Source organism: Lonchura striata, chromosome 6 (genome assembly GCF_046129695.1).
Source record: "Lonchura striata isolate bLonStr1 chromosome 6, bLonStr1.mat, whole genome shotgun sequence".
Taxonomy (NCBI): domain Eukaryota; kingdom Metazoa; phylum Chordata; class Aves; order Passeriformes; family Estrildidae; genus Lonchura; species Lonchura striata.
Genome location: NC_134608.1, coordinates 16,169,568 through 16,195,169, shown reverse-complemented (window position 1 = coordinate 16,195,169; position 25,602 = coordinate 16,169,568). Strand labels below are relative to the sequence as shown.

The 25,602-nt window shown below is 37.6% G+C and overlaps 1 protein-coding gene across 1 annotated transcript in view; it reads left to right on the top strand.

Moving 5' to 3' along the window:
• The window catches only part of SLC24A4 (solute carrier family 24 member 4), an 85,211-nt gene extending 64,461 nt beyond the window's left edge, over window positions 1–20,750 (top strand). Inside the window, exons 13-17 of the mRNA XM_021531951.3 lie at window positions 8,118–8,284; window positions 9,721–9,835; window positions 11,969–12,081; window positions 12,699–12,764; window positions 14,320–20,750. Coding sequence (XP_021387626.1) covers window positions 8,118–8,284; window positions 9,721–9,835; window positions 11,969–12,081; window positions 12,699–12,764; window positions 14,320–14,472 — 614 coding nt within the window. The 3' untranslated portion in view covers window positions 14,473–20,750. The remainder of the gene's footprint in view (window positions 1–8,117; window positions 8,285–9,720; window positions 9,836–11,968; window positions 12,082–12,698; window positions 12,765–14,319) is intronic.
• The last annotated feature ends 4,852 nt before the right edge of the window (window positions 20,751–25,602 follow it).

The window sequence follows — 25,602 nt, the reverse complement described above, 5'->3', positions numbered from 1 at the left end:
TTGAATCCTGGAATTATTAAGGTTGGAAAAAATCTCTGAGATTATCTAGTGCAGGTGTTAACCCAACACTGCCATGTCCACCACTAACCAAGGTACTGAGCACCACATCTGTGCTGCCATTGGCAGTGATTCCACTGCTTCCACGAGCACTCTCTTCCAAATCTTGACTACCCTTGCATGTGTTGGCAAAGAAGACTTCTAAACTGAGATGGTTTTTGGATACAAGTTTTTGGATACAAGTTTTGATTAGGGTAGTGCAATCATGCATTTCTTCTTACTTTCCAGGCAGCTTTTTTATGAAGAAAACATAGGTAAATTTCATATTATAGCTTCCTAAGTGTGTGACATTCACAATAGATAAAATACTTTGAACTAAAGAGGGAGTTATTAATTATGTCACTGGTCTTCTTTAAATGCATTTTTTCTGCATTTTTGAAAAAGACTTTAAAGATAAAGTTTAACAGGCCAGAGTGGAACCACTGGTCATTCAGTTCATACTGAATGGAGCAAAAGTTCAACATGAGCTCAAGACAGCTATGTAAAAGTGAATAACTGATTGTATAAAATCCTCATAATTACCTTCAGGTATTGTCACTCCTGTTGTCTGGAGTTGACTGGTTGGATTCTCATTGCTCAACTCATATATTCTAACTGAGAATTCTTTTATTACGTTTTCAAAACCACCCCTTTAATAAGTTTGGTGAAAATATGAGGACCCAGCATCATGCTTTGTTGTTGTTTAAGTACTGTGGCACAATCAATAGCCTAAAAAAATCCAGACATTTAAAACTGGCTTCAGGGAAAAGGTAGTTTGCAGAGAGTTTCCAAGAATCCACTTTGGTTTTCTTTGATTTATTTTCAGTCTGAGAATAAGGCACATACATTTTCTAAAGATCAGGAGATCATGTATTTTTTCAGTACTAGAAAGTGTTCTCTGAAGAATAGGCTTTCAGTTTTCAATACGATTTTTCAATTCAATTGGTTGTGGCGTCCTAGGTAAAAAAATCCACTCTTGTACTTTAGGAGCTGCAACTGCAGTGGCTGTGAGTTGGCCCAACCCCCTTTTTTGTGCTCTTTTCTAGTCACATTTTGTAGCCTAATTCAGGATTTCACTTTCTTTCTTGAGATTGCATATTCTAGAGACTTTTGCAAGAACAACTTTGGGTTTTTTTTTCTGAAACAGAAGTAAATGAAGTATAAAGTTTTATCTCTGAGTGATTCACAGTTATTATTTGTCATCTCAAAATGCATCTGTTGCATTTTGTTCTTTTTTTATCCTCTGTCAACAGGAGTGCTCAGCAATAAGTGTAGGGCTTTAGCAAGCAGAAATAGAGAATATAGTTGTTACATGAAAACAGCCTCAAGCTGTTTCAGCATATATCCCCTTTGTCAGACATCCAGAGAGATTTGCTCCCAAGTGTGGGTGTGGTTCAGGCCCATCCTGAAAAAGGAGACAACATACAGTTTTTGTGGGAGCTGCATATGATATCATTCAAACAGCCTTTGCCTTTGGTTTCTGTGTGGGAAAAACACATTCTTTTTAAAAGAGGAATGTCTTTCCTGACCTAACCTTCAGACTTTTGATCATCTCCCAGGAGAAAGGCTCATTTGAAGCTTTACAATTTGATTACTCTACAGTTGTTTAAAAACAGGTCTTAAAGTTTAAAAAAACACCCCACAGATCAGAATAAAATAGGACATAACTGGGCAGGCATATGTTGACAACAAAATGGTGTGTTAAAGCCCTTGCATAGCTCAGTGGTCTTTTAGAGCCCAGACTCAGAAAAACACTTCTGTGCAGCTCTTAATGGATGCTTAAATCCCTTCCATTGTCACATGTTCAGCACCCTTTAAAATACTCGGTGATCTCAGCTCCTGATCATTTCACAGGAATGAAGAACTACTTCTCTTACAGAATTGGAGCATGGCTGCTTTATATAAGTCATGATGGTGTTAGCTAAAACAGGAATAATAATTCCTTGAGCTAAAATAAGATGGCAATAAAGGAGATTAGCAATCCTATCCATTTTTGTTTGGATCCAAAATACAAAGATAACGTGTAGGATAGAAGCAAAAAAAAAAAAAAAAAAAAAAAAGAACAGTATCTACTAAAACCATGTAAAATGTCTGTACTTGGTCAAAACAAACATTTATCTCAATATTCTGACTCCAGCCACAATTTCATGAAGAAGCCTGGGGAAGAGTGGGACAGGACAAGTTATTGTTCAGCTGTTTTCTCCTCAAGGAGCTTCCTGGTCTGGATGCAAAATTTTGATCTAAAGTTCCTTAGTTTGTTTCTTCTTCATTAACCTAATCCTAATGTCTGATTGTCAGTGAATCAGTGAACCCATAACATCCTTTGAGAAGGAGCTTCATGATTCTGTGAAGAACCTTTTACTTACTTTGAACCTGGCTCCTACTCCACTTGATGTCTTCCTTCATTGGAAACACGGTGGACAAGGCAAACCCAGTGCACCACTTGAACACTCAGCAGGCTGTAGATCTTTGTTAGACAGCAAGATTAAAACATACAGAATAAACCAGGCCAAAATCCAACCAAGTGTAACAAGATATGGGGAGTACCTCTGTTCAGTTACATCTTACTTTTCTTGAATGTTGTCTTGTGTAAACCTATTGTAACTCTGAGAGAAAAGCTCGTTTCTGCATACTGGAGCAAATTCTCTGTACCAAAAATGTGTATTTAAGAGAAGATTATTGGCATAAATCCAAATATTCAAAGTGTGGTAAAGGCACAGGCTGAAAATAGAAATCTGAGTTGTTTTGGACAGATTTCATGGTCTGGAATTTGGAACTTGTATTATGGAAAATGAAACTTCCGAGAAGAGTATCAGTAGGTTGAAAAATAGTCTGTTTTGGATGAGGATGAGAAGTAAAACCTTGGTATTTTCCAAAGGAAAAAAAGGTTTCCGAAGGTCTGTTGCAGGACAACTGCAATAAAAATATTTTGTCTGCTGCCCACTTGGAAGGATGATAGAGACTAAGCCTCTTTGGATACTGTTTTACACACTGCATAGCCTTTTTCTAGAGTGCTCATACAGAGAATCTCTTGCTTCCACAATTTACAGGATAATTTGCAGAGCTGAAATCACTAAGAATTTTCCAAGAAGGTGGAGAGTCAGCTGCTATGTTAATTTTCCTAATGAAAAATTGAAAGCCATTTTCTAACAGTTTTTTTTATTCTTTTGCAACAGACATTTTTCTGTGGAAAATCATTCTGATGGAAAATTCACAATAGGTCTAGTTTGTTGTATCTGTTTCAGTTTTTTTTCTATATAGTGTACCATACTTGTGAAAAAAATTGTATTTCTCTGTTGTGTTTTGGATACTGGAAATTACTAGAAATTAATTAAATTCTCAGATTGTCTAATTTACTTATATTGAAGTTCTCCAATCAGTCTGAACTCTGATGAAAAGAAATTTACTTCCTGTATGGGTTATTACAAAGTTCCTAGTGTAGAGGCATATGTGTTACTTTTAAACATTTTTGGGTTGAGAATTGACTTGATATTGATAATAATACGTGGGTGTAAATTCATCTTTGTAAATACAAAGATTAATTAGAACCAAGGGGACAGGTGTTTGGAAAGTAATTTTTAATTGGAGAAAAAACAAGTTGGGTTTTTTTGTTTGGTTGGTTGAGTTTTGTCCTTCCCAAATGAAAAATGATAGAGATATTATAAAATATAAATAAGGAATTAAAAAAACTTTAACAATTATTAAGTGAAGCATGAAAAATGTTTGCAGCAATAATCTTTCAGGTGAGCCTGGATGTGACTCATTTTTACTCTAAGTTTACCATCAACAAAAAATCCCTGGAAAAATAGCAATGGATAGTAAACTTCAGGAAGCCTTTCTCATTTCAGTTAGAGAATACTTTTCCCAGTTTTCAAGTTACCTTAAGAGATTTATATGAATTCACAAAGATACAGTTATGAGGCTCCTGTGTGCCAATTAGATTCATGCTTTCCAGGGATGTTATAATTTTTTTTAGATCAGTCAGATTGTCATTGCTTTGTGTAAGGAGATTCTTCTTTCACTTGGGTAGGTTTAGGCATGTTCTGAAGTAACTAATGTATGGAGCTGAGATCTGTGCTTGGATGACATGCTTTTAAAGGGAAAACTAAGTGGAAAAGCTGTCAAATTTAACTAACTATAACAACTTAGGTGTGATTCTTGATGGTGTAGTTACAGACTCCACTCTGTTTAAACTTGAAAAAGTGTTTTCTATGCAGCTTATTTACTAGGACATGTGGGCTGTCTGCACTATGTGCCTTTAGAAGTTCTGTTTCAGACTAGCTCTAGCTTGGTCGTATGGATAAAATGCCCATCATTACTTGGAACACTTTTAATTTTGTGCCTCTGGTTCAGCTTTATACCAAGGGAATGTTACTGCTGTGATTCAAGGCTGCTTCATGTTGCAGACTAAAATTGCAAACCAGAAAACACTAAGTGAGGTCAATCAGTGCCTTTACTTCAAGAATACACTTCTGATCTAAAGGTAAACACAAATGTCATTTCACACTTTTATACTGAGCCCCCCTCAGTCCTCTGAGAGTGCTGCAAGTAGGACTCTTTTTTCTGTAAGAAGTGCTTTGTTTAGCTCCTTAAGGAAATACTTGTTTCTTCTCAGTGCTGTAATATGTGTTGCTGGCTTTGTTCATCAGTACACACTATCTGTATGTGAAAGTAATTAATTTGTACATAACATCTGGAAAGATGACTAGCCCAGGAATGTGTTGAAAATTAGCAGAGCTCTTTGTTGTAGAGCTGCCACTTCATTTTCAGAAACATTGTAATCAAGCTCTTTTGTAATGATACCTCTCTGAAATACTTGGAGTGCTTGGCTTCCAAATATCTGTGGAAACAGAAAAAAATGGATGTATGAAGCAGTGAAAACAACTCCTTGCAAAAAACTCCACATCTTCTCGTTTTACAGTAGAGTGTTGTGAACAGAATGTAGACCAGTGTTGCTTTCTGTAATAAAGCAATATACTTTCATTTATGCAGGGGGTTGTGCAAAATACAGCTTTCCTTGGTTGTGTGGGTTGCTGCAGGAGCCTTTAAACCCAGGGCTCACAGGAGTGGGTGGTACCACTGTTAAAACAGCTGCACTGGGTTCTTGTAATGGGACAGAACAGCTGTGTATTGAATAATGGCCTAAATGGGAATGAAAATTTTCTTCCTTGTAGAGGTACTAGGGAGCTATTCAACAGTCGTAAAACAATTTGTTATGAGCCATAAACATACTTAACTGTAACATCTTTATCATTAAATATTTTTATTATTTTAGAATGGGTGGTCCAAACCAAAACAACAGAACAGCAAAAGTACTTTCAAAATACATAAAAAAAAATACTTTGCATCTTCTAGCTGTGTATTGATTGTGCATTCATCTAAGCCAGGTGAAATGAATAAAGTCATCTGTTTCCTGAGAAAATAAAGTCTCACTTTATTGAGGTTGCTGCTAAATATATTTGAAAGTCTTCAAAAACTGCCAAGTGACAGCATAAGAGTAGACTTCTTTAGCCCTACGTGTCACACAAGTTCCATGACCCACAAGAGTAGGAGCTGAATGAAAAGGCCTGAGGTAAAACCAAGGCCAGATGTACTTAAGGCTTTATATTAAAGTTTATAAAAAGCTAGAAAGCGAAAACACAAAACAGAAGAGCATGTAGAATGTGTCAAGTAAGCTGCTTTGGCCGTGGTGGTTCAGAGCTATCCCAGGCTAACTGCAAATGGCCACTCGACTTCTCTTGTTAACCCAGCAAACCCCAGAATTACACACGGCTCTTCCCCAAAGTCTCAAGCCTGTAATGAATACAAATGTCACTCCCACAAACCATCTAACTAAGCAGCTTCAACTCCAGACATTGTGTGGGTAAAACATCACCACTAATAGAGCCAGGAATTTTAATCTGACACACATCCATTCAAACTCATCAAAGATAATGGAAAGGCAAGCCCTCCTCCACGTGTAATTAGGTTTTCTTGGAAATGAACAAACATAGCTGCGCCAGTGGTATGGCACTATGCATTCTCAGTTAAGCATTTGTTTGAGTAATTCAGGATACTAAACAGGATCCCAGACAAGATGTATTCCCCAGCAGAGGCTCTATTTGTTCTTAAGGCAATTCTGTTTCTTTTCTTTATGTTACTGAAAAGAGAAATGGCACTGCCTATGTGTAGCAGCACCAAAGTCAGTCAGATTATACCCAAACAGATCAGAATTGGATCCACATTTTTTTCAGTCATCCACTGACCCTGCATTTGGGATTATGTGCTGAAGATGTTACTGGCCTAGGCCATGCTGACTTGTTGGACTATGAACCAAGCTTAGCAACTTCAGTACACAGAGTAAAAATTAACTATCTAGGGATCTTTTAGTAATCCAGACTGTAACAAATTAAACAGGAGGAGGCATAAACTACTAGGATGTTTCACAGAATATTTACAGCCTTGTTAACAATTAAAGAGAGAAGTGAGCCAAGAAGTATAATTTCCTGGACAGAACAGGTAGAAAGATAACTATATGTAAGCAGGGAGAAAAAGGTCTTTCCTGTAAAATCTGTGATAGATCCTCAGTGACATGTAAAAGTCTAGAATTAGAAATGACCCTGGGACACTTCAGTAGTTTTATGCATTAGAAATTCCACAGCCAGAAGCTATAAATGGGACTAAAGAGCAAAGCTTAGTCTAAGATTTCCTGATGAGTTGATGACATCTCAAAATTCACAAGAAAATCTCAAGTTAGAAAGCTGTTTCTTAACCCAAGCAAGAAAATATAGTTCTAGAATATATACAAAAGTTAATTAATAAAGATATTTAGACTCAACAAGTTAAATTAGACTAGTAAGCAGCCTCATAAATTATAAAAGTATTTTTGATTTTTAAATGTTAAATATTAAATTTTATATCATCCTGGTGCACATTGGTCAAGAGTTCAATCCAATTAAAATCACTAACAAAAATTCCTGTTAAACACATCTTAAATCCCAAAGTCTTTGCTGAAAGAAAATTACTGGTGAAATTGATAGGAGCTGGTTAGTAACTGTTCTTTATAACGTACCTAATAACTTCCCTGGAAGATGTACCTGTTGATTTCCTTCAATGTGATCGATGATTTTTTTCAAAACAGCATATTTTAGTTGATATCAAGCACAGCATCGTGAGTTAATGATGCAAACCCCTACTTGAATGGAAACACAATGTAAAGAAAACCCAAGCCAAAATGGCCACGATGTTGGTTGTGATACTTTCACTTAGCCTGATAGACAAATTTGTCATCCTGCTTGAAGGATGCTTCATTAACTGTATAAATAGTATTTCATTTACTTATGGCCCAGTTATAAAATAATTCTGTTTTATGTATTGAGATTACTTTTGTAATACTGTAAATTTTAAACAAATGACAAGGTGTGTACCAGTCTTCAGCAATGACAGTTCTTGGGTATTTTGCACCAGTTGATATTGGAGAGCTGCACAAGGGAGGTCACTCCCTTGTTTCTTTTTCCAGAAGTTTTCTTTTACCATTTCAAGGTGGTGTTATATGCAGATAGACTAAACATATCTAGATATTTTAAGCATCAGTTTATTTCAACTTCTGTCCAAGTTAGAACAATAAGGCATATTAAAAAAATTGCCATGTTCATGTGCCTCTGTTTTCTGTTGTTGCACAGAATGTACAAGTTATTTTCACCACTTGGATTTTGATATTTCTATTAAGATGAGAGGGTTTTTTGGTTGGTTGGTTTTGTTGTTGGGGTTTTTTTAAATTCTGGATTTGTAGTAATACATTTAAAAGAGCAACAACGTGACTTAATTTTGCTTTTAATATCAGCTGTGATTTTAAATCATTGTAATTCTTCCATGGATTTTCATAGATCTTGGCAGACGTAACTATAAGAAGATTCTGGATGAGCATGCAGAACTTGGCTGAAAGTGACAAGGCCAAGTATAGTTGAAAGGTACCCTGGAAAATGAGCTGTCATGCACAATTGTGAACATCCTTCTGGGATCATCTGCTCTGCTCAAAGAGGTGTAACTGAGCCTGGGATAATGATGGGAAAGCTCAACTGTTTCTTTCCTTTGTCCTGCAGATGGAATAGTGAACAAAATTAAATGGCTTTTGACATGGCCATTGATATTCTTGCTGTTTACCACAATTCCAAACTGCAGCAAACCACGCTGGGAGAAGTTCTTCATGTTGACATTCATCTTGTCCACTCTCTGGATTGCCTTGTTCTCCTACTTCATGGTGTGGATGGTAAGTGTATGTAGCAGGATTTCATACTGAGTGAAATGTGCATCTCAAAGTATGTAAAAATCTTCTGTGTATTTGTCAAAAAAAGGCATGTAATTGTAGTGCAGTCTCTCCAGCTCATACAATGATTATTATAATTTTATCTTTTTGCTGCCTTTTTTTTTTCTGCAGAAATAATTGGGTCTTTACTGTATAGGGCACAATACAGTACATGAAGGTAGTGGAGAACATCTCTACTTCTCTCAATTGCCTGTCAGGCATTTGAAAATCACTTTATGTTTCCTCTCATGAAAGACTGTGCTTTCTGTATACTTTTTGCAACTTTCTATATATTTTTTGCATTGTAAAACAATCCTCTAACATAGACCGTGCCTAAGAAATTAATTTGCCAGCCAAAGCCACACATTTGTATCATATTATATGTCCTTTGGAAGGTCATTCTCTGTAGCTTGGTTCCATATATAGATATTCCCTTCACAAATGAGAGAAGTGCTCATTAAGGGTGCAGCCCATTCTGCTTTAAGAGGCAGCTGGGCCATAGTACCTTGTTACCAGTCTGAGCAAGAGAATCATGCTGACTTCTATTCCCGGGCCTCTGCTAGCCCCTGAAGATAAGGTGTGTCAGTTGAGTTCCTAAAATACACCTTTTCTTAAGTGTAGGGTCCAATTTCCCTCATGTGATAGAATGGCAAACTATTTCAAGAAAACAGCACATAGCCTAGAAGACTTCCATCCTTAGCAGTCTCAGCAGGGAAACAACTGTCTGACCCTGGTTCAGTCTTCTCACTCTCACAAGCCTGTTTCCTTTTCAGCTGCCTTTTCTTGATGTTTTTTCAGCCCTCTTTGGATACAGTTAAAATACAGTTCCCTGTCCTTTCTAAGAGCTCTGCTGCAATCTTCAGAGATTTCTTAAACTCTTTTCAAGATGCATCTGGAGTATCAGGGGACAGTATAACCAGACATGCTCACTTCAGGATTATATGAGAAGTCACATAAGAAACTAGTTCCTTCTTCATGTGTTAGGTTATAATAAGTTCTTTATATCTCTGCCACTTTATTACAATATAATATTGGTTGCAGTCCTTTTAAGAATAGAACCAATGAGAATCTTGCTATTTGTGGAAACAAAAAAAACCCAAATCCACTGATTTTACTGTATCTTCTTAAAACAGCAGTATGTCGTGTTAGTACAACAGGAAATGGAGATTTTGTTTGTCCATAGAATGTTGAATAATAAGACCCAAAGACTTTTCCTTTGCACAGGCTTGGTTTTAGGCTGGTTATTCCACAAGTATTTAATTTGCAGAAATGGATAAGTATTCTGAGTCTATTCCTGTTAGAGTCACACCAGAAATCAAAGTTAAGAGTATGCCACAACTGTATTGGAATGAGGAGACTCTCCAAATATGATAAGCTAATCTGCCTTCCTCCTTGTTCAGGTGACTGTGATTGGATACACCCTTGGGATACCAGATGTGATCATGGGCATTACTTTCCTGGCTGCAGGAACAAGTGTCCCAGACTGCATGGCCAGCTTGATAGTAGCAAGGCAAGGTACTGTGTCTGCTGAAGCGTAGCTGCAATGTTACATATTGCTCTGTGATTTGCTTCCTTCATACACACTGATTGTCAATGCAATTTTATAATTTTATTTTAATTTTCACTGTTTCAGAACCTCATTAAAAGCCAAAACAGTTTGCTAATTATTGTGAACCAAAAACTATCTTTTGCTTATTGGGATGGGGCATTCTAGTGTTCTGGAAGGTAATTCAGCCTCAGATGTCCCATGCATGGAATGTATGAGTCAGGGTAAAAAGACAAAAGTCATAGACAAAACTAGAATATCAGCTAATAAAAACTACTTTGAAGAATATATACTGACAAGCACTTCTCTATGTAGGACTTGTACTGATTTCTAGAAGACTTCTCAAATCCAAGGAAGTGAAGTGATTTGAGAGGATCTGGCAGAAGTGTTGTTGCTCCAGGCAGAGTTCTCATTCAAATGCAGATCTCTTTCCCACTGGAACATATGAATAGCTGCACTGGAAAGAGTTTTGGATTACTGACATCTACATCCTCCTCAGCTGTCCATTTGAAATTGTCAAAGGCTTTCTTATTTATCTTTAAATTTTGTTTATATTTTGTTATGTTTCATTTTTTTATTTGTAAAACACCGGTAGCAGCATCCCTTTCCGTTGTTGAAAAGCATTAGAGCTGACAGTGTGATCCTCTGCCCAGCAGTAGAATAAGAAAAAGACCTAATTTTATTCTTTTCCACTATTTCAATTCCTATAGCTTTTTTTTTTTTTTTAATCAGATCTCCACAGACATCAGCAGACATCCACATGTCCTGCAGACATCATTGGGCAAACAACAAGGGCTTTTCAATGATAAAATAAGTACTCAATGTAATCTGAAATAGGAGTAGTGCTGTTAAATGTTGCTTGCTTGAAAAGTGCTATATATTCGAAGTATATAATTTTCCATGTTTCATTATTTGTTGTGTGCAGAATATTCTCACAAAAACAGTACAACAAAAGCTTCAGAATTATTATGGAACCACCTTCCTACTAAATTAATTTTGCATATGTATTAATTTAAGTGAAAAGTTTTTTCAAGAACGAGAAAAATGTTACATTTTTAAATTAAAAGACTACTTCTTTAGATTAGTTCTTCTGTTGTACTAGACAAAAATACTGCAACAATTGTTTGCTCTGAAAATTAATGTAAACACTAGATTGACAAAAAGGGGTCCAATGCCCTTAAAGACAGTACAGGGACTCTGCAGTGCTTGAATTCAAGAGAGTTGTTCACAGACAGAATGGACAGTTGTTCACAGACAGGTATAGATGGACACTACCATCATTGGATCCAAAGCATTACCTTATAGATCATGTATTTATGGTATGGTACTGTCTGTCTCTACTCTGTTTACTCTGAAACTATATTTGGGACACATTCCATTTATGTCAGAGTTCCTCTTCCTTTTCATTTCCTTCCTTTCCAGTAGTCACTTAGTGGAAGTGATTGAATAGTTAGGCCAGTTAGGTCTAAGGGAAGGTAGCAGGGACAGAAAGAATTTTGCCTTCCTCATATCCATTGAGACTGGTGCAGAATGAGATGCCAGTCACTGGTGAACATTAGAAGTAGATTTTGAATAATACTTACTACTTTGCCACTATTTACCTTTCTTTTCCTTTCCTGTAGTATTTTACTGGTTTTGAAGTGAAATTATTACTGATTAAGCCCCGTGGAAGTTCATAAGATCTTTGACTATTATCTGGTTGGTTGTTTTCAGGATCTCTTTTCACTCACATGAGAGAAAGGTCACATATCCACATACTAAATCCAGTACATAATCTTCAGGCTCCCTGTGGCTGCAGTCTACCTAGAGCAAGACTTTGGCATAGACCTTGGGTGCTGCATGGCTCCCACACACCCTATAAAGGCTTTGCAAGGCACAAGGAAGGTGTAGTTGGAGTGAGCAATTGTTGCACTTTTTTTTCAGAAGCCAGGCCATTGTTATGAAAATTGTCTCCCTACCTCACTACCTCAGATATTCTGGCCAGTTCAAGGAGGATTGGATCAATGCAGATCATTCCCCTTTAGTTTCCTCCAGTGCACTGAGTAATGGCCATATACTTTGATTTTATCAAAGAGTTGTTTTTTGATTTTTTTTCTCTGCAGGCCTTGGTGACATGGCAGTATCCAATACAGTTGGGAGCAATGTCTTTGACATTCTGGTGGGACTTGGTGTTCCATGGGGTTTGCAGACCATGGCGATTGATTATGGATCAACTGTATGTATACTTGGAAAATCTTACATTTGCACTTTTATTCTGTTTTTAAAAAATCCTGAAAAGAAAGCATGCAAATAGAACAAATTTAAAACCAACCTGTTGATCATGTTATTAGTTGCTAAATAAGGGGTTATTGCTTTACCAAGGAACCCAGTTAAGAAAGCAATTATTCTTCCACAAGCTGCAAAGAGTTCCAGTTTGTCAGCTGGAGTACATTACATTGTTTAGCAGAAAATTATTCCATGGATGGTTCATGGCTCTTTCGTTTTCTTGCTACACAGTAAACTTCTCTCCATGTACCTTAGCATTTTTGTAAGACCAGAATAACAGCATATCTCTCTCTTCTGAGGATTTTTTACATGAAATCCGTTATAAATGCTCACTTCTTTTTTTAATGGAGATGGGATTACTTTACATTTGGTTTGATTCCTTAATCTTCCCATTCTTCATTAGGATACATCTGTCACGGATTTGCATAGTTTAAAATATGTAAGGCACTGTTCAAAGCCTGGACTTTAAATTAATAAAGGTGGACTTTAAATCAGTAAATTGATTCTTGATCTCCAAAGTACAGTTATATGGCCAGCATTTTTAAAAGTATTTTCTGATTTCCACAGGTTAGAATAAACAGCAAAGGATTGGTTTATTCAGTTGCACTTTTGCTAGGATCAGTGGCACTTACTGTAAGTATTAGAGCATCTACAAGTATTTCAATTTGAAAATACTTGTTAGGTATTTACATGTTACAGAAGGATAAAATAGAAATACTTTGCATTGATTTCTTCTAGCAATACCATGAGTGGAAGAGCTACCATCATCCTCAGTGAGGACTGCAATCTAGCATTTGGTGCAAAAGATGTTGGATATGTGTAGGTCCCATGGATTTCAGTGGCAGTGTTGAAATTTTTGAATCCAACAGTACTTCTGTGGTCCTGTGTCCATACCCCCAGCCTGTCTCTAGGCTGAGACAAGACCTGTTGTGCTTCATCACCTTTGCCCTTGTCTCTGGTTTCCAAAACCAGCCAAAATCAAGTGCTGTAGCCTAAACACTTAGTGAAGACTAGTCTGTGAGGACTGAACCCCAGGACATGGAAGAGACATGCTAAATCTGACTCAGTATAAGACACCCCTCTAACACATGACTTGTAAAGGTGAAACAATAATTCTGTTTGAAAAGTCAATTTTGCTGGTACTTAAGGTTTGTTCCTGCTTGACTCCCAGGGAACGCTCTGTAGGAAGAATCAAATCAGGTATAAGGAATCAAAAAGGTATAAAAATATCCACTTACACTAACATCTTTCACTGATTGCCTGTGGAGGCTTTGTAGAGGAGGTGGTTACCACTGGAGATTTCACACTGTTGCATGACTAAGCCTTAAAGCTTCACATCACCTGTGCATGCCTTAAGTGATGGAATGGCCAGGGCTGTTCACTCTGCTGCTAACTTCCTAATCTATCTGATCTATAAGGTGTGAGAACGTGTTCTTTTCATTCCTTATCCCCAGCCTGCCCTACTGCACAGTGCCTGTGAAGCAGCACCGGTGTTCTGTACACATTTGTTATCTGGTGTTGCTGCATGCGTATTGTTAATCAGTGCATTGGGGAAAAGGTGGGAGGATTATGCAGAGGCATTACTGTGCTAGCCCTTCAAGCTTTTCTGAAGAGTCTTTTCTTAGCAGAAGCCAGATCACCTGAGTTTGAGGCATTTTTACAGTCTCATTTTTTATTGCTGAGTACCCTGATTTGCACAGACCCTCCTACAGCAAACTCAGAGGAAAGTTTTGAGCAAACTCAGAGGAATGTTTTGAGCAAAATAAATAATAATTCAGAGGCACTAAACACTGTGGAAAACAGGTGCCCTCATGAGGACTTTGTTGCTTTGCTACCTGTAACTTGTAACCCCTTAGTTCTGGAGCTCAGCAAATAAGCAGGTACAGCACCTCTTTTGAAGCTGTTGAAAGAACGGGCATTAGGTGCTGGTGTACTACTGGGACATACAGGATTTGCAGAGGAACACTTAGTTTAGTTCATTGAATATTTTGTAAAACAGTCGTAGGACAACTGCCACTCAGAGCCAAGTCAACAGGGTATGTTGCCTTCTGAGCTATAAAATATTAAGAATATATTTTTTATTTCCTGTAAGACTTCTAATTCAAAAGACTCTCATTTTTAGCTTATAATGGTTGTTTCCAAAAGTCTCCTTCAGAACTTTATTAACTGACACTCTGTTTGCTTGCAGGTGTTTGGAATCCATGTAAATAAGTGGAAACTTGACAGGAAGTTAGGCATCTACGTATTGCTTCTTTATGCTATTTTCCTGTGTTTATCTATAATGATAGAGTTCAATGTCTTCACCTTTGTCAACTTCCCTATGTGCCGAGAAGAACTTTAAACCACAAGGAGAGACACTGAAATTCTTCTGATGACACATGCTGTAAATGACAGGAGGCATTTCAGATTCTTGCCTTCTTTCCATCAATAATTTGAGTGTCATTCCTGCTTAATCAGCTAACGAGCACTTTTACCTATATGGAAGGAGAGCATACCTTTTTTTTAACATGCTAGCTGAAGGCAACCAAAGCATTTTCCTCATCTTTGGATATTGCTGCTCCATCATAAAGCTACATGGATCTTACACAGAACTCTAAAAGGACCCATTTCTGGGAATTCTGTTGTGGCTTTCTTTCTCCTTCTGCAGACAATCAACCACCACCACGAGGGTTAGCAAGAGGATGGGAGAAAAATCTTTATAGTTCTTTTGGTTTTGACATTTACTTTCCATGGAAGGATAAGAGGCAAGTTCAGAACCTTTCTTGGCTCAGTCAGAATATTTAAACTACAGGACCAGAAAGTCCAAGGCACATATCATGGCATGCACTGTTGAGGATCATTTCCTCCTTCAAGTGCTCTGCTTGTAGAGAAGCTGCACTGACAGTTTTTGATGGCAATGTTGGATATTTATCACTCTGTTCAATGAACAATGTGGCAGAGAAAGAAGAGGAAATGGTTGTATGTTGTATCACTTGTGTTGATGCACACTAGAAGTCAGAGTAACTGCATATTGAAGAAGAGAATTTACATGCAGAAATTCATACTTGAAAAATATGTTTTATTGTTAATGAGGAATGCTGTATACATAGATATAAACTGACATTTGTGGAATATTACACCACAAAAAAAAAAAAAAAACTTTTCATTGGCCGTTGTAAGCCCATTGTGTACATTTAGAAGAAGCTAAAGAAATAAAATATAACTGGGTGCTCAGTAACTATCAGTTATTGTTAACAGCTGGGAGTAGTAGCTGAACATAATCCAGACTTTCTGACAACAAAACCCACCCTGATTATGATTTGGTTTGATTCAGTTTGATTGGTGAGAAGAAGAAACTTATTTCATCAGTCAAGAAGCTGGTGTATTCTTCACCATTTTTTCTTATTCTCAGAAGCTTAATGAAGATGAATGTCTGACACAGAGCAGTGCAGATAAGAGTCACCCTGAAAAAAGCAAGTCTGTCAAGAGAATATGGTCCTTGATTTGATTGCATGCAAATTTTGAAGCATGATGTACTTCTTTTTAACCCTGAGTAGAAGCCAAGTTTTGATATCCTTTCCACCAGCACAAATCTGAAATAAATAATTACTCTGGCTATAATTGACAGAAAGATCCAGCCCAGAGTACTAGAATAGGCGGGTAACATTCCACAATTTAGCAGTGATATAATTGTAAATCACTGAGACAGCATATTTTGAATTGCTACTAAACTTTAAAAATATTTTGAAGCTGTATGTGAATGATCACATAAAGTTTCTAAAGAAGCACAGTTACCTTTATACTTAGATTTTTAAAATTTTTTAATGTTTATAAACCAAACCAAACCTATCAACTAACAGTTGATGTGTTTTTAAATGTATTCATATTTTCCATTAAGACTAAATATAAAAAATTGTCACTGAGAATATATTATAAAAACTTAGCAAATAAGCACTTACTCAGAAAGTTCCTTCTTTTGACATATATGACAAATAATTATGTTTAGCCAGCTGACATGCAGAATACTGTTTACACCAGGCAATGAGTTTACAACTAAAATGATTTTTAAAATTATTTTAGAATAAATTAAAGAGTGTATGCTGCTGCTGGTGTTGTTTTTTTTTTTTTTTTTTTTAAGAATTGTGTCCATTCAATGTAAGTCTAAAGAGAAAAAGAGCAACACATTTGTTATTTGCTTTTCATTTTGTTACAAATGTCAGTATTAGTATCCATTTAGGGTTTCTTACCTTAATTAAATGCTCATGTGATTAAGCTAAGAACTAAAGATTAACACAATGACAGCATTGCTAAAACGCTTTATTAAATAGTCAAGAATGGCAGTAAACACATTTTATCTCAAGTATGCCAATGACCCCTTTTCCAGGCATTCACAACGTTTTTGGTGCAGTATAAAGCTGAGGAGATGAAATTCATGTTCACCTTGGAGTCTTCTGTTGCAGAAAGGCTTTGAAAATGCAGCATACTGCTGCACCACTGTAGGAATATCACTCCCTAGTATTCCTCTCTCCCTTGCTGTCTTTCAGGAGGACAGTTTACTGCTGAAAATCTGGTGATGACTTAAATATGGGACTGAAAGGAGCAGAGAGGGAGGCTGAGTAATTGAGTTTTTCCTATATTCTGTTTTTATGGTCTTGGAGAACTCTCTGCAAGCAAATATTTGCTCTCCTATGCACAGTTCAGGCAGCTCAATTGTCTTTACTTAATAGAAGAGTAGTTCCAAAGTCTGGTTTTGAATGCATAGTGATCAACTGAGTTGGCAGGAATGAGGGCATCAAAGTTTATAGTGCCAGATCTAGAAAATTGTATTTTACCTTCATATTTCTGAGCCAGGAAACATTAGAAGAGTATGGGCACCATTTTTTTTCCATAGCAGCTGACTTTCTGCCCAAATATACACGAATTTTGTTTGCTAATTCCCTAAATCTTTCACACATCATTTAAAATTACTCTGCCTATCCCCTGCTGAATCTGAATATCACAATCTGAATATCACCTGCTCCAGAAAGCCAGTCTTGTATTTTAGCAGAAAAAGTCTCAGAATCCAGAACAACCCTTACAATATGTGGCTGGTTCCTGTCATCTACAGCTCTCCCTGAAACATAAACTCACTTAAGGACAATTTGTATTGAATTCTAATGCTGCATTTCATGGGGTGTTCTCATCTGCATCTACTGCTATGAGACATGTATCATGCCGTGCTTATCATTATAGATAACATTAGTAGGATTCTCCTTTGACACTACCACATGACCAAGGATGTATTGTTTGCCAAAGAATTATGAGATGCTGTGTCAGGGCTTTGGTGACACATAATCATATGAAGTACTTTTAAGAAGCTCCTAAGTAGTCCTTGTCCATATGCTAAAATAAATAGTTATACACTAAGCCATGGGTAAACTGAATGGTCCAAGAAATATATGATTGACAAATTGTTTGATTGCAGATAAACCCACATCAGAATGTATCAGTAATTCAGGAGGCTATTGCTGAGTAATAGCAGACGAGTGCCTTTCACATGTATTAAAAAAAAAAAAAACAAAACAAAAAACCAACCAAACAAACATGAGCTTGTGTGGTCAGGAAGCTATTAAAATGTTGCCATTTTCTAGTCAAGAAAAGGAATTAATTGTGCTTGGCTCTCCATTGTTATCACAGGTCTATAGTGCAGCTGTTTGGATTGTATCTATAAAATTTTGCAGGTATTTTGTTTCATTAACCATTGCAAAAGTTAGCTGGCTGAGTTTGGAATGTATGTCACAATGTTCTGTAAGTTAATGTTCAGCTCAAGAGTGAAAAGAAAGCTGGTGTATGTGAGAGAGAAAACTGTTAGTGTGATCTGAAATTTGCCAGCATACTAACACTGAAAAGTAACACAACTCAGAAAAAGATATCCCATATCCAGCAAAGCTTAACTTCAATAGCTTTGATTCTGTTTTAAAGCTAAGCATCTATCCAAGTGCCTTGCTGGATTGTGTCCTAAGATGACAGTGGAGCATGGTTTCTGGGTTTCTTATCATAGTCAGTTCTTTCCATGTTCTATTGCTTTTGTAGTCTAAAGATTTTATTTCTTTCTCAAATTAAAAGGTTTGACCAGAATCTGTGGACTTCTACTCTGCTGATACTACTTTAGATTTCCACCCTTGTAAATAAGAGAACTTGTTCCTTGTCTCGGACTTCTCAACTGTTCATCTGCCCTTGTGCATGAGCAGATCAAAACTGAGTTACAGCTGGCCAAGGAGGGCTTTTAGCAGCTCTTTTGAGCTGCAGTTCCCCTGGAGTAGCACAGTCCCACACAGACCAATGAGTGTAATCCTGTCTGCAGCAAGGAACTGGGAATGTTTCCATTATGTTCAGCAGTGTTTGATTCCATTTATTTACCATAATAATTGTACTGCATTATGAGGTATTGCTTGAGTAAAGATTTCAAGCTCAGGATCTGCATGTCTAAATCTAAGAAGCTCCAGGTATGGTTATCCCAATGTCTCTTTGATGGTCTAAGGGCTTCTCTCTGGGCTGAGTCTAGCCTGGAAGAACACCTGAAGTCTTCCCAACAGGTACAGCATAGTCAACCATCTTTCTCCTGGCTCAGTCTTTGGTGTGCCAATTTTATTTTGTTTTTATATGCTTGCTGCAGCTGTAACAAACAAAGATAGCTCCTGGTTTTAGATTATATTTGTAAACTTTCTGTCAACATGTAAACAAATGGCAAAGGTCTTTACTAATCTAATACTTAGCAATTATAGAGAAGATTCTATTTTGTCTTTGATTTCCCTTGTGACTCTGCTTTAATTACGCTTGTTCCTATTATATGTTTGCTCTAGGTGTACAAATGCCTCATGAATTTCATTGTCTTCCTTTCTTGGATTTCTTGCAATTTTAATGCCACTTACTTGTGACCCACTGTTAGTTGGTTTTGGTAAAGTTGTTTAAGCTGTAGAACTACTGTCTGGTTATTCATGCCAAGGAAAAATCAGATGTTATGTAATATGAAACAGACACTAAAATAACTCTTGATAGCCAGGTGAAACCAAAGAATCTTCCGAATTGAAGTACATCACCTTGGAGCATAATGTTCTGTCATTGCAAGCATCAGATCTCTCTGTTTTTTGTGTTTAAACATTCAAAAGAAAATATCTGCAGCTGGTGCATTTGCTGCACAATTTTCTTTCTAGTTCCATGAGTCTGAATGCCACATTTTTCATTTTGCTAGATGGTGGGATTTATGTGATGATTACAGAGGTAAATGACAGTATTTAGTTCCAGAAATTCTGTACCAAACTTGTTGTTATTCCATTGAACCATTTGGAAAAGTCTGTATGCAAGTGATCAATGTCCTGCTGAAGAAGGGAATGTCATTCAACTGATGTGTGCATTCCACTTTCTGACCTACCATGTACATATTTAAAAGCCTCCTTTTGAAGAACTTGAGCACTTTTCTCACATTTTCCCACATGTGAGGTCCTGATGGTTTATCCCCAGAGAAGTCTGTGAAGTCCTGTACGTGCCTCTCCTGACACGTGAGATGTGTGTGGCTGCTTCTCCACAGGCCAGGATGTGTAGTGATTGTGGCAATTTGTTCATCACATGGTTCTGCTTGCTCCCATACTGTGCACTGTCTGAAAGAAATGAATAATTATGGGAAATTAATGCCATTTGGATATTTTTGTAGAAGAATTGCCAGTTGGAATTTAATTCTGTTTTTCTTTTTTCACTTGCACAAAGAATGTAGGCAATCGTTGCTGTTCTATCACTGAGATGGTCTTGATAAACTTGAACGACAAATAAAAAGATTGGTTTGTAGCACTAGGCATGGTAACAAATTCTAAAGGTATCAGAACATGAGAAAACCAGACAAATATAATCTCTAGAAAGATTATGAACAACTGAGATGCTTCCTTTCAGAGGTTTTTTGCAGAAAGATTATGGCCTTTATTCATATACCAGTTATGTATGCAAAGAAAACTTATAAATCTGCTTCCCCAGCAACACCTGTGTTTCAAATGGCTGTTACTGCAGCAAAGTTATGACCAAATTCTTGCCTTCATGTTCTTGGGAGTGGTGCCAGTGTTCCTTAGTGTCCTGGTAGTTGGCACAAATTAGTATCGGTGGAACTGAGCATAGAATTTGGCTCACGGTATCTCTTCCATTGCAAGAAATTCTTTGAAATAATTTATGGTCACTAGAATAACTTCTGAATCTTTTAAAAACCTGTGTTTCATACTTGCAGGCATTTGCAGTGCACCCTTAAGAGGTGCAATACCTCTTTAAATATTATGAAAATAATACTTTCTAGAACTGCTTACTTTGAAAACAGAAAGGGATGGGTTTGTAAACTGTAAATAACAGAAATCTCTCATGTTACTTATTTTTTCAATGACTGTGACCTTATGCACTGTGAATGCTCTGTGATATGGGGTCCATTGTACAGATAAACATGTCATGAAATCCAAATGGATTTAATGTGATAATTTGTTACAAAATGTTGGCATGATATTTGATTATTTTTGTTGTGAGAATTTTAAAAAATAGTTAACTCAGCATTTATAAAGATTATAACAGTCAGTATTATAATGCACTATATAAAAATATGTACACTATCAATAAATTATATAAACAAGAGTGCTTTCTGGTTTTTTTCTCAGATGATTAGTAGATGTGAAACATTCTCATATATATTGTTGAAAATCTAAAATTTCAGGACCCAAATAGGACGTGTGCCTGCACATGTTAGCTTTTTGGTGAAATCTGGACCCTGGTGAACTGAGTGACAGAAGGCCCCACATTCTGTGTGTTCTAGGGAGTATTGCCTGGATCAAGCCATTATTTGGAATGAGTTGTGTATCAGTTTGATTTGCAGCAGTTCTGAAACACACAGTTTGCTCTTTTGGGACTAGAAAACTGAGAACTCAGTTTGGTGAGAGCACAGTTTGCTGTACTGAGGCACTGATCCAGAAGCAATTCTTGCAACCTCAGAAAAAAAACCCTGATTATGAGCATTTTGGCTGCCTCATCCAGTGATATATTGGTGTCCAGCACGTTCACACTGAGTACTGCATGCTGATGAGAGGCTGGAAATAAGGTCCAAAGGCCACACAGTGCTATTTTCCTTTCCCAGTTCCTCAGGCTCTCAAAATACTCCTTCTTACCCTTGATTTCCCATTTCCAGCATGCCTGTAGTCCATGTCAATGTGTGCGGAGACTCCCAAGATACTGTGTATAGCCTGTGGTGCAATCTGTGCTGGACTTAAGAAAAACTTTAAATGCAGTTCTTGGAAAAAGAGGAGCTAAGAGTTTACCTCATTTCATGGCATAGTGTGTTAACAGTTTCATTAGATAAGTCTTCTCATGAATACTCCTAGCCAGTTTACTACCAGGAGATGCAAGTTAAAACAAAGCTTGATCTTCTTTTTCTTAAGCACTGTGCATGAGACTGAAATCCCTACTCCTGTATAAACCTGGCATTAGCCACTGTGGGCTTTTTGTGCATCTACAGAAATGTCTTATGGGAGTGGAGAAAAAAGATATTCTGCATTGTCTGAATTTTGAAAAAGATTTCATTCTTTAGTGTATGCTAGGCTAAATTTTTCTAAGCTGGGGACAGAAAAAGATTCCTTCTTTTACACAGAATTAACTTTTAAACATCAGAATCTGAATGTGAAAAGTGCCTCTTCATTTAATCCTTCCATCCTTGACACTGTGACCCATCGTGATCTGTTATGTAATAGGCTCTATAAAAGGCACGTAATCTAAGGATTAGTGACACAACAGGCACAGCAGTTCCTCAGGGCTCCTGTCACAGGCCGTGGTATTGATGCAGCCTCTCCCTCCTGCATGGAAAGCAGAACTGTGCTGTAATCTGGGCATATTCTGAAAGCCTTTTACTCTAGCTCAAGTGCTCATTGTACTTAATGGCTTCCCCCATAAGCCATTTTTAAACCTTTCCAACCCAGCTGCATGAAACTACAAAAAAAGGGCTGCAGGATGCTGTGGCTTAAGATGGAAAGAGTGAATCAGTCCTAGAAGAGAAATGAATTCCTCCCATTTGGCTTGGCTTTATAACAGAGGAATGTAAATTTGAAGTAACTGGATATTATTTTGTCATTTAGCTTTTTTGTAATTGTTTCTTTCCAAAGCCTGATTCTAGAACACATTGTCAATACTAACCCTGTCAAATCTCTGGCTCAAAACCACACCTAGTAAAGCTTGAATAAAATGTGTCTTCTTTATAATATTTTAAATATTTTACAGAAATACTGAGTGTTTTGCAGTTAATATGGGACTTTTAAGATTTAATTTGGTCAATATCTTTAACAAAACAAATTTCAAAACTTCAAATTTCTGAAACTGCATTTTTTACATTAGAAATAGCATGAAAGATTTCACTCAAATCACATTAAACTGAGATAGCACAAAAATACTGGAATTTTGTATTTGGCAATTTTTGCCATTTTTTCCTGGACCTTTTTAGTTGTTCTAGTAATATTTTTTCTTCTTCCCTAAAAATATGATTGGAATTTTCTAACTGTTGTGTTCTGCATTTGTAAAATCTTAAGTCTTTTCCAAGGATGGCTGCCTATTTGTGTGAACAGTTTTTGTGTGAGCAGGTCCATGCAGACAGCACAACTTTGCATTTTTTTGTCTCAGAAAACCTTTTTTTTCCAGCAGAGCAAGGGCAAATGCTGAGTGGGCTTGGTCCCTGCTAAATTGTGAGGAATGGGAGTGGAAACTGGGGTAGAGTTGAACTTGTGTGATGCATGTAGGAGATTGTTCTCATGCCAATACCTGATGTGCATTTCAAAGGTGTCCAGCTGGTGAATAAATCAAGAAGATTTTTTTTTTTTCTTAGACCTCTGAGCCCAGAATCCACAGAACGATTCAGAGTTGAGATCTGACAAGTCTGGAGTAAGGGATGAGTGAATCTCAGCCAACCAGTTTGTCTAAGAGGACTAAATTTTAATGAATGAGTTTGTTGTTGCCTGAAAATTACTCCAGGAGTTGGGGCAAGGAGATTCTTAATACAGTAGAAAAGAGCATTAGAAGATACAGTAATTGAAAATTAGATAAGGCAAAAAAATCAGGTATTAATTTAAATAATGTCAGCAATTAAGCACTAACATGCCTTACTTAGAATGGTGGTGAATTTTCCATCATGCAATCTTTCAGGAAGGCTCTTTCTAAGATAATAGAGTTTCTAAGATAAATCCTTATAAAAGCTAGAAGATAAATTTCCTAATGTGAACTGAAGTTACAGTATTTATTAAAAAAAAAAGTGGGAAAATTTTGTCTTATGTTACATCGAAGGTGTGACTTGGTGATGGTGGAAGTCTCTCTGACTCTCTAGCTCAGTGCCAGCAGAACCGGCTCTGTGTTCTACACTGAGGTCTAGTTTCCCTCTTGCCAATACACTGCAGCTCCCAGGCATTTGCATTTCTTCTGTGAACTGTATGGCACTGTCTATTTTCAGAAGGCTGAGAAATTCCTTCTAAAGATAAAGGGGGCAAAAAATTACTTTTCGTCTACCATGCATTCCATGCAACTGCTTTTCTCCACCTCTCCTTTCTACTTTTGCCTTATTTTTTCCATTATGTATTCTCCTAACATCAAGTGTTTCTGGAGCCACGGGGCTGCCAAACAGGAGTGCCACCAGCCCTGCCTGCCAGCACATCTGGCAGCCCCCAGCCTCCACAGCTGGAGCGTGTTGGGTCGTGTTTCCCGCACGGCGAACCCTCGATGGCTCCAGTCAGGGCAGGTCAAACGTGCGCCGAGCCCGGCGGGAGCTTCCCGGCGTGCAGAGCTGCTCATCTGCCAGCAGCCACACAGCCTTATCCTTAGCTTTTGCTTTAACTGGGAATGCTTTGGAGAAGCTGTCCTCTGCCAGCGTTAGACATTTCGTTTTCTCAGGTCCTGTGTAAATATAAAGGTTTCCAAGCTCCATCTGGTTCCAGTTACTCAAGCAGTAGAAATACACATGCTTCAGGAATTTGCAGACGGAGACTTACTGCTTTGCTGCCTTACAAAATCCTTTACAAAGTTCACTGTGCTCTGTTGCCTCCTGATATACCTGTAGTCTGTAAAATTATTTCCCCTGAAACTTACTTAGGTTAGAGAAACAAATTAGTTGAAAGTCTCAAGCCCTTCTTTCTAATAAGGTTAACCTGCCTGCACTACTAAATATGGCTTTATAACACACACACTCTCACACACACTCACACCCTTGACCACCGAAGACTGCCTCTTCCTGAAATCCCCCGTTCATATAAATACAGGAAGTAGAAATAAGAGAGGCTAAAATCGGATCTTCTTGGTAGTTTGCTTTCATTTCAGTGCTTGTTTAGTCCTCTGCCCTCCGACACTACTGAGCCCGAAGCTGGTTTTAAACATCTTCCCCCTCATGCCCTTGAAATACCATCTTCACTGCGAAACCTGAGGATGTGGAAGTTCTGCTCAGCGATGGGAAGGAATTGCTTTTCTGACCGAGGAACTCTCAAGCCACTGTGATACAGAAAGTGACCTAAAGTTTGCTGTAATGATGAAAACATCAGCAGGAGAGAGGGGAGCCAGGGATGACTCAGGGTAAGTCCTGAATCTTTAGTGACTGTTCATTTTTAATAACTGTTGCTTTCCTTTTCCTACTTAACAAAGAGTTCTCGGCTGCATTTGTGAGCTGACTGCTGAGTTACACAGTCACAATGGTGTGGCATGACTGTGTTGTAATTTACAGTATTTCCTTTAACTGACATGTTCAGCTAAAAGCAAACTGCAACAGCTTTATTTAGCTTGAGCCTCAGCTATTTAAGCAAGAAGGATGAATCCAAATCTATAGTTTGGAACAAGGACAGAAAAAGGGACTTTTTTGATTTTGGAAATGTGACAAAGGTGTACTGGGAGGCTTGCTTTGTTTCTGCTCAAATGCAGAAGTGGATAAGGGCTCATCCTTATGAGCTGATGGTCACTGCAGCGCCTGCACACTGGGGTGTACACAAACCCTGTCCCCATGCTCCCAGGAGACTTCAGGTGTACTTTTTGTCAGGAAAAGACTGCAGGCTTCCCTTGCTTCTGGCTGAAACACTGCACCCTGCAGGACCAAATCCCAGGAAAACAGTGGGAGAGAAAATGGGGTTTTGACACAAAGGACAGTCACCAAGCTACTGGGATTCCAGGATAAGGCTGGAATCCTCCCAAGGCTTGGTTGTATCACAAAGCCCATGCTGAAGCTGGGCATTTCTGTTTCCTGTTTTAAACAAGCAAGGGAAAATTACATAGCTTCTGAAACTGTCAGTCACACACTCCCCCCTTCCCGCTTGGAAAACCATAATAATACCAGATACTGAGACTTTTCCTTATCTGTCTAACACAGACTATTTTTTGTGAATAAAGGTTTCAGATATTTCTGTGATGCATTCAGTAGAAGCAGCTCTGTGGATGGGTGGATAGATATGGGATAGTTGCACTTCCAGTTGCTGAGGGTGCT